This window comes from Muscardinus avellanarius, assembly GCF_963383645.1.
Source record: "Muscardinus avellanarius genome assembly, chromosome: 9".
In the NCBI taxonomy this organism is placed as follows: Eukaryota; Metazoa; Chordata; class Mammalia; order Rodentia; family Gliridae; genus Muscardinus; species Muscardinus avellanarius.
The window spans coordinates 69592151-69607182 of record NC_137795.1 but is presented as its reverse complement, the minus strand read 5'-3'; the positions used below and the strand labels follow the sequence as shown (position 1 = coordinate 69607182).

The 15032-nt window shown below is 39.0% G+C and overlaps 1 protein-coding gene across 2 annotated transcripts in view; it reads right to left on the bottom strand.

Moving 5' to 3' along the window:
* GLCCI1 (glucocorticoid induced 1) overlaps positions 1-15032 on the bottom strand; it is a gene marked incomplete at both ends in the record, with an annotated part of 89680 nt that overhangs the window by 50278 nt on the left and 24370 nt on the right. For both annotated transcript variants that reach the window (XM_080700884.1, XM_080700883.1), the window contains one exon: positions 77-228. In XM_080700884.1, coding sequence (XP_080557010.1) covers positions 77-228 — 152 coding nt within the window. The remainder of the gene's footprint in view (positions 1-76; positions 229-15032) is intronic.

Genomic DNA, 15032 nt, shown 5'->3' with positions numbered 1-15032 from the left:
TTAAATTCCATTTTCCTTAGTGTGATCAAAACAGAACTGAAAGGTAATAATGCTGGTTTTGACTTGCGTATTTTACCTGGGTAGCTTTATCTTTCATGCATGAAGGGTAGTGAACATGAGGATCCCGTGGCCACTGTCCTGTGAGGTAAGGTCCTGTTATCGTATCTAAAGAGGAGGTTCGCCTTATTGTACTACAGGTTCGAACTTGCTGAGATTTTGGCCTGTCCACTATAAAAAGTAAAAAAAAAATAGATTAGATATTAAATTTTAAAATTATTTAAACTTCAGATTATAAATGTCATCCAATCAATTCCCTCCTCCCCCCCACACACACTCAGACATACCCTAATAACTGCTCTGTATGATCTGATAATGATATTTTTTGATCCTCTCCCAAGAAAAATATGTAAGAAAGCTTGCATGTACTCTCAGGGCTTCCACATTCCCTCTCAAGCCCACCCATTTTAGAGACCTGTAAAGAAAATCTCTATTGTCATTACTTTAATTAAGACTCCATCATATCTTATGAACTGCCAGTTGCCTAATTGTTATCTTTGCATCCATTTCAACTAACTCCTAAGTGTCATCCTCTACCTCTGCTAAGAATTATTTTCATAGTTACTGTCATTAAATTCATATTCTTTAACATTACATAAAAGGCTTTTACAATTTGGTTCCCATATGTCTCAATGTTTGATATCTTGCTGAGTAGCCCATAAGTCCATGCTGTCAGATGAATGACTTAGATTTTTCCAAAAGTAAGATGTACATACACTGTTTCTATCCCTTCTATTTCCTAAGCCTAAAATTCTTTCCTTTTTTGTTCATTTGACAAACTCTTATTGATCTTCAAGACCAGTTTAGATGTCACACTGCTTCTGTGAAAGCTTCCCAATACCCATTCCTCTCCCTCCCTCCACTTCAAATATACCCACTCTCCTCTGCTTTCATGGTACCTTAAGTTTGTCTCTCCCTCACCAGAGTATAATTTCAGACCCTAATACTGATAAAAGGGATTGATATTTGATATTTATTTAAATTCATTCACCAATAATGACATGTATAAATATACAAAATACAATATACAATAACAAAAACTTTGAATTTTCATTCAACCTCATTTTTAGATGAATCATTTAAAGCATAAAGGAATTAATATGTCTGATGAGTCAGGACTACTAATGGGGGACGGAAGTAAAAACAAACCAAGATTGCAGAATAGTCTATATAGTTAAATTAACCTATTCTACGAATCTATTTATCTTTGCCATATAGGCACTGTAATTACCTCTGTTAAAAATTAAAATTATCAAACTGAACACCAGGTCTATAAAGAAACTATAGAGGGACGACTTCTGGGAAGATGGCGACCGAGAAAAGCGGGGCTTAAGAGCCCCGCTAACAACAAATCTCCATTACCACAAAATCAGCGCCTTTCAAAGCCAGAAAACAACATCACCAGAGAAACAAAAAAATCACCAGGCTCCAGAGAGAAAGCGGACTGAGAACAGAGCCACAGAGGAGATCCTCACGCCCGAGGACACGGCTTCACGCCCGAGGACGCGGCAGCAGCGCCATACTGTCAGCGCACCGGCGAATTCACGGGATGGTCACAGCAAGCCGAGGGGAGCCGCTGCGGAACAGCCAGGCGGGATTTCTCGGCGCAGAGGGCATCTAAAGTTCCCAGTGGCTGAGCTCAGCACACGCTGCAGGGATTCAGAGTGGAAATAAAAACCAAGAAAAAAAAAACACCAGCCCCATAGCCGAGGGCGTAGCAGCGGCGCCATATTGCCACAGGCGGCAACAGCACCAAACTCACCGAATTCAGTAAAGCTACATCTGCGTACTCAAGAACAGTGAGTCAAATTGTGGGCCACAGCGGAGAAATCCCAGTACTGTACTCACTGGGACTTGACCCAGTGGGAGAGGGGCGGTGGCAGTGATATCACACCATAGGAGAACGTGCAACCTGGCACCCCCCACAGTCTAAAGCAGCCTCTATCCTCTGGGTCGGAGACTCTGTGATACAATCCAGTAAAGGAGTAGTGGGGTCTGAGATACTACTGACTCGAGATCCAGAGCACCTTAAGTGAAGTCATAGTGACCCAAGGGAAGAACCCAGAGAAGGCACAAACTTCCGAAATCATGGGAAAGAGGAATAATACTGGAGCAATGAATGCTCACAACCCCACAACATCAGAACCCGATAAAACAGAAAATCAGAGATTTCTAGAAGATCAAATCAGGAAAATAACTGTAGAAATAATAGAGGTGCTTCGAAAAGAACTCAGAGAGAGCCAAAAAGAGATAAAGGATGCAATTAATGAAGTAAAGGCCTCAATTCAAAGCACAAACAACCGATTAGAACACATGGAGAACAGAATCTCGCTCTTAGAAGATGATCATTCCAAAAATGAATGCATAGTTTCTAATCTAGGAAAAAATATCCGACAGCAGGAATCTGATATTGAAGAAATATGGGCCCATTTTAAGAGAGCTAACCTAAGAATAATTGGAATAGAGAAGGGAAAAGAAAGTGAAACCAAAGGGATCAACAATCTCTTCAAGGAAGTAATAGCAGAAAATTTTACAGACATAGAGCAAGAGGTCGATACGCAGGTCCAGGAAACTTATAGAACTCCCTTTAGACAGGATCGGAGAAGAGGATCCCCACGCCACATAATTGTCAAAATGACCAATGTGGAAGCCAAGCAGAGAATCTTAAAGGCAACAAAAGCAAAGGGCCAAGTGACATTCAGAGGCAAACCAATTAGAATCACTCCAGACTTCCCAAACCAAGTCATGAGAGCCAGAAGGGCTTGGAGTAACATATTCCCAATTTTGAAAGAAAACAACTTCCAGTCAAAAATTTCCTACCCAGCAAAACTTTCTATCAAATTAGATGGAGAAATGAGAAGCTTCCATGACAAACAGAGACTGAAGGAATTTATGTCTTCAAAACCAGCACTAGAGAAAATACTCAAAGAGATTAACTACAAAGAAGAAATAGGTAACAAACATCAGAACTAGAGAAACAAGATTTTCCATCCAACAGACAAATAAGATTAGTTATCTGTGGAGATTCATTATTTATGTTAGTCTTTTACCTATCTCTAAAGGGTATTGTTTGCCTTTATTGTTGTTAATTTTTAGGATTTCTAGTTGGAATATTAATATACCTTCAGATATAGCATTTGGAAATATTTTATCCCATTCTATTAGTAACTGTTAACTCTGTTTACATTGTCTTTGGATATACAATATGTTTTTTATTTTTAGGGAGTTTGTATACTCTTCTGTTGCCTGTGCCATTGAAATCATAACCAAGAAATCACTGCCAATTTCAATGTTGTGAGGTTTTATGACCCAGATTTTCTCCTAAAAGTTTATAGTCTTAAGATTTATATTTAGGTCTTTTATCTATTTTGAGTTAATATTTGTATATGGGATTAGGTAAGGGTCCAATTTTATTCTTTTCCATGTAATTATTATTTTTCAACAATATTTAGTTAAAAGATTATTGTTTCCACCACCAAATGTTCGTGGAAACCTTGTCAAAAATAACTTGACAATATAGGGAAGAATTTAGCTCTAGGATTTTATTTAACTCCAATGGTTTATATATCTGCCTTTAGAATAGTACTACACTGTTTCAATTATTGTAGCTTTATATGGTTTGAAATCAGAAAATATACATCTTCTAGCTTTGTTCTTTTTCAAGATCGTTTTGGGTATCTAGAGTCCATATTCCATATTAGGATTGATTTTTTTTCTGAAAAATAAATATATAAATATATGATAGTTTCACCTAAAAAATAGATTCTCTGGTAAGAAAGAAAGCAAAAAGAAATATTGAAATGTTATCTTTAAGTCATCAAAAGCTTGGTATCAGACAAATGAAACTGTTATGTGAGATTATCATTTTTAATTTTTGATAAATTGCTATAATACTAGATGTCAATCACTAAGCCAAGCATGGGAGGGAGGGATAGGGAGAGAATGGGGTGGGGATCGGGTGGGGGCTGACTGGGCAATGTGTGCATGTATGTCTACAAAAGTATGTATCCCACTATGATGTATGAATACAGTGCACCAATTAAAAATAAAAAAATAAATTAAAAAAATAAAAAAAAGAAACTATAGAGGATTTTGCAAACATCCATCTCAAATAATTTACTACTAAAATTTACTCTAAAATGCATAAAGTCCAATGGGTTACAAATTCCTAAGGCTCAGTCTTATTTATTAGAGTTCTATCTCATATGAGACAAAATGTTTTGTATACTATAGAGTGTCAGAAAATAGTTTCCTTTTTTTTCTTGTGGTACTGGGGATTGAATCTAGGAGCATTCTACCTCCACGAGCTACATCCTCAGCTCTATTTTTTTTTTTTTTCATTTGGAAACAAGGTCTCAGTAAGTTTATGAGGTCCTTGCTAAGGTGTTTATTGAGACTAGAATACAAAATCAGTTTATCAGAAAAACAAAATAAAATGCAGTATACTCTGATTATATTATCTAGACAATCTTAGAACTGCAAACTCTGATTTCTTCACTAACCCAAGACTAATGAAAAGCTGAAAATTACCAAATTTCTCATCTTTATTAGTTTTAATTTTATTGTACTTAAGGCAAAAAATTTATTATGACCTATTTCTTATCTTCTGAATCACCTTAAATTTTCTTTGTGATAAAAATATGGTCATTTTTCATAAATATTTCATGAGTAATAGAGAATATTCATTTTGCCTTCAGAATATATAGTTTTTTATCTTATATATCAACTGAATTGAATAAAAACAATATAGAACTATGAGCCTGACATAATGCTAACAAAAATATTTTACTGAGTTCTAAAAGTTCCTTATATCATGAAAAATTTTAACATTTATACCTTAGTTCTTCATAATTTAGTACATATAGGTTCTTGATGAGATCATTAAGGATTACATGCTTTGCTGTCATAATCCATTCCATTTTTACTTTTTAAATTTTGTCAAGAGTATTATGATTCCCTTTTGCATATGAGGCTATAATTTGCCTCATATGCCTATTCTTTCATTTTCAAGTTCTTCAAATTATTCTCTCTCTCTCTCTCTCTCTCTCTCTCTCTCTCGTGTGTGTGTGTGTGTGTGTGTGTGTGTGTGTGTGTGTGTGTTGCACTACTGAAGACTGAACCCAGAGTCATTCTACATCCTAGCTACACCCCCAACCTAATTTTTTATTCTTTATTTTGAAACAGGGTCTAAGTTGCAGAGGGCCTTACTCAGTAGCTGAGGCTAGCCGAGGACTCTTGATCCTCCTGTCTTAGCCTCCCAAGTACTAGGATTACAAACATACACCACCACACCTAGCCCTGTATATATTATTAATTATAGTTTTGCTAAATTTTTTATTGCATAAGGAGGTGACTTTTATCTCGGGTATATTTGTTATAACACATGTGATTTAGCTTGTTATGCAATTTTCCCTATTTTTTCTCTTTGTTTTCTGTTTTATAGTTTGTTCTTTCTTCTTCCTACTACTCCTTACCTCCTCTTCTTATTTACGTAAACTGTCTTTATTTCTACTACTAGGAAGTATTTCTATTCTTTTAAATTTTTTTCTGGTTATAAAATCAATACCTACTAATTTTAGGAGTTTTAGGAAATAAAATCAACATGTCCCATATAACCCACTTATAATTTAATTTATTTTAAAGTTACTTTATCCCTTCCACTAAGAAGAAAAAGACAAACATAAATTGTCCTTGAAAGCCAACATTTACAGCAATTGCCCATTAACGATAAAAAAAGACCTATATAAAGGACAGCTATAACTGAAAGTGAAAAGCCATTATAATCTGAAAAATTTGTGCCTATACTTAATTTGGTAGACAATGAAGATAATTTTTATATATTATGATAAGTTAAATATCTGAGCAATCTATAAAGGAGCCCCTCAGTCTGTATAACATTCTAATCTATATTTACTACTTTTTCTTGTACTATATTTTAAATTTCTTGACCTTTATTTTAAAAAGATGATGTGTTCCCCTGAGTGTTCACTCTCTATGATTAGTGACCTACATTGTTAGAACTATGGTCTTTAAGTTATTTTGATTAAATATTCCTATTGGCAAATATGCAGTCAGGCAGCATCATGTGTAGTTATTTATAAATTGGATATGTATGATATTACTAATATAGTACTGTATTATAGAACAGAGAAAGCAAACTTATATGTATGAAATAAATAAAAATAGGGAAATCGTTTGCTTCAGGTGGATGTTCTTACTTCAGTGTGAAGACTTCTAGCATAAGACCTGAAATTGAGGACTAAATTCAATCTGTAGATTGGCCATTTAGCTTTGTCTAATTCTATAACTATAATCCCAATCCTTAATCGTATAAAGATGTATATACAAGTTCTACATATTATTACTAATAGAAAACAACTAAAGAAGAAAAAATAAGATAGGAGAACAGAGTATCCACATCTTGTTACAAAATTCACTCCATCACTCATCATTTAAAAAAATTAAAGTATATGAGGAAAATATACAGTTGGGTGTCACATAACTTTTCAGTCAATGATGGACTGCATATATGATAGTGGTCCAATATAATTATAATAAAGCTGAAAAATTCCTATTGCCTAATGACTTCTTAGCCATCCTAACATAGTACTGCAATATGATGTGCATGTGTGTACTGATGCTGGTGTAACCTTATTGCAGAGCCAGTCGAATAAAAGCACAGCACATATAATATGCTTGATAATGATAATAACCTACTCTTACTGGTTTATGTATTTACTATACTGTGCTTCATTACTTTGGCGGTCATTATATAACAGTGTGCCATATCATGTCAGCAGCCTTATACATCTTGTGATTATCTTGTCTCTTGGCTGTTATCAAGAGGCCATGACAAATTATTAATCTGTAACATCTACATTTATCTACAGTATATTCTGTGATGTTCACAAAGAATGAAATTGCCTAATCACTTAATAAAGTATTTCTTAAAATGTGTCCCTGTTAAGCAATGCATGACTGTACCTGAAAGGCTATATTTCAAACACACCTTAAAAGATTCTCACTATTCCTTATGCCACAAAAATTTCAAAGATGTGGTCCTTAAGATATTTCCTTGTAAATTATTTAAAGAGTAAAAATTCAGAATCACTTTAAAAACTAACAATGACAGTATTCCTGCAAGATATTATCTACAACAACCCCATTTATCAAATACTTCTAGCACCTTAGACTTGTCAAAAGTCTAAGGTCATAAACTGCAATTCTGTTTCAACATACTAACTTCTTCATATTATCTAAACTATAATGTGAATGAGTTAGTTTTTGACTGCTTCAACATCTAAGCCTAGATGCCCTCAAATTTTTATTTGGTTTGTGGCATTGTTTATCACTATTTCAGGCTTTACATTTTAGTGCACTAAAGAAATTCAATACTGACTCTGTCATTTATACCTTCAAGAGTGAAAGTTACTCTATTATTACAGATGTGATTATAGGCTAACCTATCTTTTGAATTAAGCACGCATAATTTCTCTACTAATCAGAACAAAAGTATCTTAATCCAAGTGTCAAGAAGACAACTTATTAAAAAGAATATATTAGTATAGTAAAACAATCTTTGGATTACTTTACAATAGCTTGAATAACTTAATAAAATCAATAAATGTTCAGTTATATACATATAAAGAATAAAATAAAATCAACCAAACAACTACAAATTATTACTTAAGCCTTTATAAGTGGTAGAACCAGGCAAAGAAAACTTGCTGGATGTCTACTATTTGGAAACACTATTCCATGTACCAAGGGGTATTACAAAATAAATTTCAGACTCTTCTATCTTTAAGGAGTTTACATTCTGGCTCAGAAAGGGGAGAGGATTGGGGTATGTATATATAATTCAACTATAATATAAACCAATATATGTATGACATATGCACATCAAAGAAAGACAGGAAGCCAACCAAACAATACTGGCAGGCAGGAGGCAAGAAAGAGGGAAAAAATTAAAAAGTGGGGTAACAAATTTAACAAGTCACCTCTCAACACAGCTGCATCGGGGAGTAAACTTCCAAAACACCCTTTTGTTGAGGGGGGAGAGGATTCAAAACATAGGAGTGGCAGATGTAAACTCTCAGCCTAGGTCCTATGACCTATGTTAGGGATCTCAATTTAATGATCTTTCTTATAAACTGTCACTCATCTTTATGTTGGGCAACACTGCGTGTGTGTATGTGTGTGTGTGTGTGTGTGTGTGTGTGTGTGTGTGTGCGCGCGCCTACAATGTCACAATCCTCCTGCTTTCTTTAAAAGAGTTTCCAATGCACTTCTATGTTGGGGCATCAGAACAGAATAAACCAGAGTCTGGTAGACAAAGGCCTGTGGGTTACATTAGTCCTTTGTCTGCTTTTGTAAATAAAGTTTTACTAAAACATAAAAAAAAAATTAACAAGTGAAATTCTCACAGAATAATGAGAGTTTAGCACACCATGTAGCAGTCCTGTTGCTAACAAAGGCTCCTTAGATATTTGAGGATACAACACAGAATAACTATAAAATCAGCAATTAAATCATGACAACTTAAAAAAATCAGACCTATTATAAAACAGTGGATGACCCTTTTCTAAATCCCAGCACTACCATGAATGTTAGTGCCAGAAAATGACTATTCATCTAGGTCTCTAAAAAGGTCTCTGCATTCCATTCATTAACTGGCTATACTTTCTCTCCCCTATCTCCCTGAATAGAAAGCCCCATGGCAGCAGCAGATAGTAAGCCTGAGGCTCTTCTGGGTTACCTACAGAAGATTATACAAAATAATTCTTTGTCTCTAGCAACCAATGAGAAAGTCTATGTTAAAGTAGAAATTATAAAATAGGCTAAAAAAGGAAGCCAGGCTGGGATAGAGTTCCAAATCTTAACAGCAAACCAGAGTTCTAACAGACAAAAATTGCTGAAAATCTAATTGCCAATCTAATGTATGTCAAATTAATTAATTTGTTACCAATAATTTTTATTTTAGTGCAATTTCAGATTAAAAATAAAATGTTTTAAGAGGCTAATCTCCAAAGGAAAGTTAATAAAGTTAAGAGAATGTAGATACTTTGAGAACTACTTTAGCTATAGGGTAAAGTTCTAGAAGGTACAAGCCACCATACCATCCAAACTAAACTAAGTGGTAAAGAAGATGTAGTATTTTTGAGTTCCACAATGTAGCAATATAATAAACACAGCATTCACATTCTTTTCATGGACTTTAACACACCACAACCTTATTATACCCTATATATTAGTCTGTATAAGCAAATAAAAATGATCAGTTCCTTGTGTTTAGCTCTCAATTATCCAAAGCTTTCCATTTACATAAATTACATATGCAAACTATATCTAAGCCCAAAGAAAATTTAAAAAACTTAAACCTTTGAAAAGATTGTGTTCCTTCAACTATTAAACAATAACTCTATGAAACTCAGCTGTCATAAAAGCATTGACAAGACTTGCTTTGTACTTTATTAAAACTATCACTGACTACAAGTGTAAAGAATCCTAGTTGTAGAAAGCTATATAGTTCAGCAAAATGCTTAATTAAATATTGTATTAATTTCTCTAGTGCTTTAGTACACAGAAGTCATTAATAACTAGCTTATATATAAAAATTATTGCACTAGAATGGACAGTTAAGATGGCGGCAGCCACGGTCACACTGGTGATCGCGGTCGCCGATAAGGATAAACTTTCCTCGGGGAAACCCTGGACACCAGATTTTGGTTTAGTATCGGATTGGGACAACTTAAAGAAACACTTCAAGAGAGAGTGGATAACAGCAGAATTGGAAGCAAGATGACGGCGCTAGCCACACACAAAAAAGTGATTTTTGGAGGATCATCCCAGAAGGGATTGGAGAAAAGACCACTTCAGCCACGCATGCTAGGGACTCTTAACATCATATAAGAAAAATGACCCTGGTGTGGTGGAGGGAACCAGGCAGAGCCCAGCCGCACATCCCAGGAACTCAGTGCACCTGGCCGCCGTGTTCCTATACTGTGCTGGGGGCCACGGTGCGCCCGGAACAATTGATCCTGCTCTTCGCGGTGAGGCTGTGGGCCACTGCTCTTGGGAGATAAAATTCATTGCTGCTGAGTGCTCGATCTCACAACCTCTTAAAAAATAAATAAATGAAATACTAGAGAGGGGCCAAGATGGCAGCAGTGGCAGCCAGGACTCAGGAGATGCAAATGGACTCTATCCAATTAACCTGGAACTTTTGGGAGGAGAAATCTCTGTGAAGGGGAACTACCCCTGCCACACAGGCTTAGGAACTCTGAACATCATGTCATGTGAGGAGGGAGCTCAGTGGAGAACCAGGCAGAAGGGGGTCGCATGGTGGCGCCAGTGGAGCGATAGCGCGGCGGCCCCGGTGCCCACGGCAGAGGTGGAGGCTATTATTTTGGAGAGACAGACATCTGATTCAACCCAACTTGATCTCCTGAAGAAATTGCCTCAAAGGTAGACTTTGAAGGGGCAGACAGATCCAGCCCAGTCAACCTTGAGCTTTCAATTTCCCCAAAAGTAGACTGGCTGCTTCTGCCACACATGCTTGAGAAGACTGGACAACATGCTAAGTGGCAAAAGGGTTTGGGGGGTATCAGAGGGAGCCCCACATAGCCGGGATGAGCCTACACTCTGCGTGTTCTGGTAGTCATCAGCCCTCATGGCCACTGCGCTCTTCGGCACAGAGTGAGAGGCCAGGGTGCACATGGAACAGCAGAGCCTGCTTTCCGAAGTGAAGCTGTGGACCTCTGCCTTTGGAGGGAAGACAGCTTTTGCAAAGGACATGCTCTGCTTTCTCATATTGAAAAAAAAAATGGAAGAATGCCGGGCATGGTGGCACATGCTTGTAATCCCAGCGCTTTGGAGGCGGACACAGGAGGATCCCGCTGTTTCGAGGCCAGACTCACTGGCTTAATAGACCCTGTTTCCAAATAAGAATAGATATTAAAAAAAAAGTCAGGACTCCGGGAGTATAGCCCAGAGGTAGAGGGGTTTCCAGGAACCCCAGTACCACAACAAAGAAAGAAAGAAAGAAAGAAAGAAAGAAAGAAAGAAAGAAAGAAAGAAAGAAAGAAAGAAAGAAAGAAAAAAAAAAAAAAAAAAAAAGGAACATCTGTAGACAACCTGCTCATAGTGACAGAGACCAGAACCCGATGCACAGCAAGGCCGGTACCAGGGACTCTGAGGCCAGGAGAGGAGCCTGCTGGGTGAATAGGCCGGTGCCAGGGCCAGGGAGGCTGGGATTGGAGCCTTCCGTGAGGCAAGGCCAGTGCTGGGGCCTCTGTCCGAGACTAAAATTGGAGCCCGCCAAGGGGTGAGGCCAATGCCAGGGTCAGGGAGACTGGGATCGGAGCCTACCATGAAGCAAGACCAGTGCTTGAACCTCTGAGGCCAGGATCAGAGCCTGCCGAGCGGTTAGGCCAGTCCCAGGGCCACCGAGACCAGGAGCGGAGTCTTCCATGAGACAAGGCCAGTGCTGGGGCCCACGAGACCGGGATTGGAGCCTGCTGAGGGGTGAGGCCAGTGCCGGGGCAAGCAAGGCCAGGATCGGAGCCTACGTGAGGCAAGGCCAGTGCTTGGGCCTCCGAGGCTGGAATCAGAGCCTGCCGAGGGGTTAGGCCAGTGCCAGGGCCACCGAGGCTGGGAACGGAGTCTTCCATGAGACAACGCCAGTGCTGGGGCCCACAAGACCAGGATCGGAGCCTGCCCAGGGGTGAGGCCAGTGCTGGGCCCAGTGAGGCTGGGATCAGAGCATGCCATGAGGCAAGGCCGGTGCAGAGGCCTCCAAGGCTGGGATTGGAGCCTTCTGAGGGGTGAGGCTGGTGTCGGGGCCAGCCTGGCCAGGATTGGGGCCTTCCATGAGGCAAGGCTGGTGCTGGGGTGTCCAAGGCCAGGATCGGAGCCTGCCAAGGGGCAAGGCCAATGCCAGGACCACCGAGGCCAAGATCGTAACCTGCCATGAGGCAAGACTGTTTCTGGGGCGTCTGAGGCTGGGGTTGGAACCTGCTGAGGGGTGAGGCCGGTGCCAGGGCCATCGAGGCCAGGATCGTAACCTGCCATGAAGCAAGACTGTTTCTGGGGCGTCTGAGGCTGGGATCGGAACCTGCTGAGGAGTGAGGCCGGTGCCAGGGCCAGCGAGGCCAGGATCGGAGCCTCCCATGAGGCAAGGCCAGTGCTGGGGCCTCCGAGGCCAGGATTGGAACCAGCCGAGGGGTTAAGCCGGTGCTGGGACCAGTGAGACCAGGATCAGAGCCTGCCATGAGGCAAGGCCGGTGCTGGGGCCTCCGAGGCCGGGATCAGAGCCTGCAGAGGGGTGAGGCTGGTGCCAGGACCAATGAGGCTGGGATCAGAGCCTGCTGTGAGGCAAGGGTGGTGCTGGGGCCTCTGAGGCCAGGATCGGAGCCTGCTGAGGGGTGAGGTTGGTGCCAGGACCAGCGAGGCTGGGATTGGAGCCTGCTGTGAGGCAAGGCCAGTGCTGGGACCTCCTAGGCTGGGATCAGAGCCTGCCGAGGGGTGAGGCCGGTGCCAGGGCCAGTGAGGCCAGAATAGGAGCCTGCCATGAGGCAAGGCAGGTGCTGGGGCCTCTGAGGCCGGGATCAGAGCCAGCCAAGGGGTGAGGCTGGTGCTGGGGCCAGTGAGGCTGGGATGGGGCCTGCCATGAAGCAAGGCCGGTGCTGGAGCCAGCAAGGCCAGGATCAGAGTCTGCTGGGTGGCCAGGCCAGTGCCAAGGCCTTCAAGAGTGGAATTAGAACTTGCAATGAGGCATACACAGAGAAATATCACAGAAAATAAAAAACCAGATGCTTTCCCTAATATGCAAAAACTAGGAAGAAATAGGTAATAGGAGGAGATCTAGTTGAAGAAAGGGCCTTATACAGGAGCAATTAAGGTTACCAATCAGAGGGGATAAGATGGGGGAGGATGGAATCTCTTTAAAACTCATGATGTACATAAACAAATATATCAAAGTTAATCACCAATCAAGCACGGGATCGAGGAAGGGAGAAGGAATGGGATGGGGATTGGATAAAGGCTAACTGGACGATGTGTGCTTGTATATCCTCACAAGTCTTGTATTCCATTGTGATGTATGACTACAATGCACCAATAAAATTATATAAATTATTACACTAGTAATATTAGCCAACAGTACAAAATACATAAAAACACTTTGTCTTGAATTTAAGATCTTAAAGTATGTGAAAAGTTTTTATACCATGAGAGTCAACATAGCCAAAAAAAAAATCATGTCTATAAGCTAACTTTGCTAATGTTCAATATGAAGAGTAAGTCTCATAATATGCACATGTGTACAAATTACCTAGTATTGATAAGAAAAATGTTAAAGAATATTTTTAGAAATAAGCAATGTTTATTAAGCCCTACAATGTCAAGATCAGGGCATATCTGAGAAGTAATAGAAACAGCTGTCTAATATTTCACCCAGAAATGAGACCCTAGAACACAAAGACAAAAGGCCCTCAAACAGCTCACAAGTGGACTATGCAACAGATCTCAGGATGAGATCCTGAGATGTCATTTCCGGTAAAAGGACTACTAGGCATCTTATTAAAAATGCAAGTTACTGGGCCTCCACTCTAGAGGTTCTGATTAAGTAGTTACAAGGCAGAAGCAAGAATTAATAATTATTTACATCAAACCAGACCAGATGCATCAGGTTTGGAAACCACTGACATCTTAAAGCAATGTTTCTCAAAGCATGAGGCACTTGTTAAAAATGTTGACTTCTAGGCCCAATTCCTCATCAGTGATCTGAGACTCTGGCAGTGGGACCAAGAAAACATGAATCTTTAATAAGCATCTCAGGTGACTTGAATGCTACTTAAAAAGCTTAAAAACCAGTATCTGGAGTGTTGGTACTACTAGATCTTTAGGATCTAGATGTTCAAACCTAAAGTCCTTTTTTTTGACAATAACTCATTCCGTTTAGAAGCAGTGCAAGTTTGATGGCATACTCAAGAAAATATTGTACTGTAAAAAAGTAAACCAATTCTTCGAAATTTGCAATTTAGCAGCTCAACTTCTAGATCTAACAAATTTAAACACCCAGTCAACTCCTGCAAAAGGTTATTTTCTAAGCTAAGCATTGACAATGGCAATAAAAACCTTAAAACCTAAATATTAAACTTAAAAGCAGAATGCTGAAAAACACTAAAAAAATACCAAAGTTCAATACAGCTTCTTTTGAAAAAGATACACTCAAATAGGACATATTGCATGCAAGTAAGAGTTAACTATAATATAAGTTGCTTACTGAAAAATATAAGGCAATCTGAAAAAATATATTTAGTTCTCCTATGAAAGTGTCAGAGCAAAATTAAATCAAAGGCTAATATAATATATAAGCAAAATAAAATTTAGATCTTAGTAATATTATTATAGAGTTTAGGCCTGAATCTGAAAATATTACAATATCTTGTACATAGTTTTTTTTGTTTTTGTTTTTGGTAGGTTTTTTTGGTGGTACTGGGGTTCCTGGAAACCCTTCTACCTCTAGGCTACACTCCCAGACCTATTTTATATTTTTATTTGGAAACAGGGTCTCTTAAGCCAGCAAGACTAGCTTCGAACCTGCAAGATCCTCCTGTCTCCACCTCCCAAGCGTGGGGATTACAAGCATGCACCACCACGCCTGGCTTGTACATAGTTTTAAAGACAATTATCTTTAACAGTCCATGAGTTTTTATGCTTAATTTAGTAATTCAATCATCAAAATAAAAATAGCAAATGTACTTAAGACTGCATATAGATCATTAAGTTGCTTTTCTCCAACTTCAAAATATACTGATATGATATAGTTTCTACTCTAGCTGAGATCAAGAACAGCCATAAATAAAAGTGAAGAATTTTTTTGCCACTAGTAAACTGAGGAGAAGCATAAATTTGCTAAAGCTCTATTTTGTTAATAGGTTTACTCTAGTATTTCTGTATTGGGAGCTATT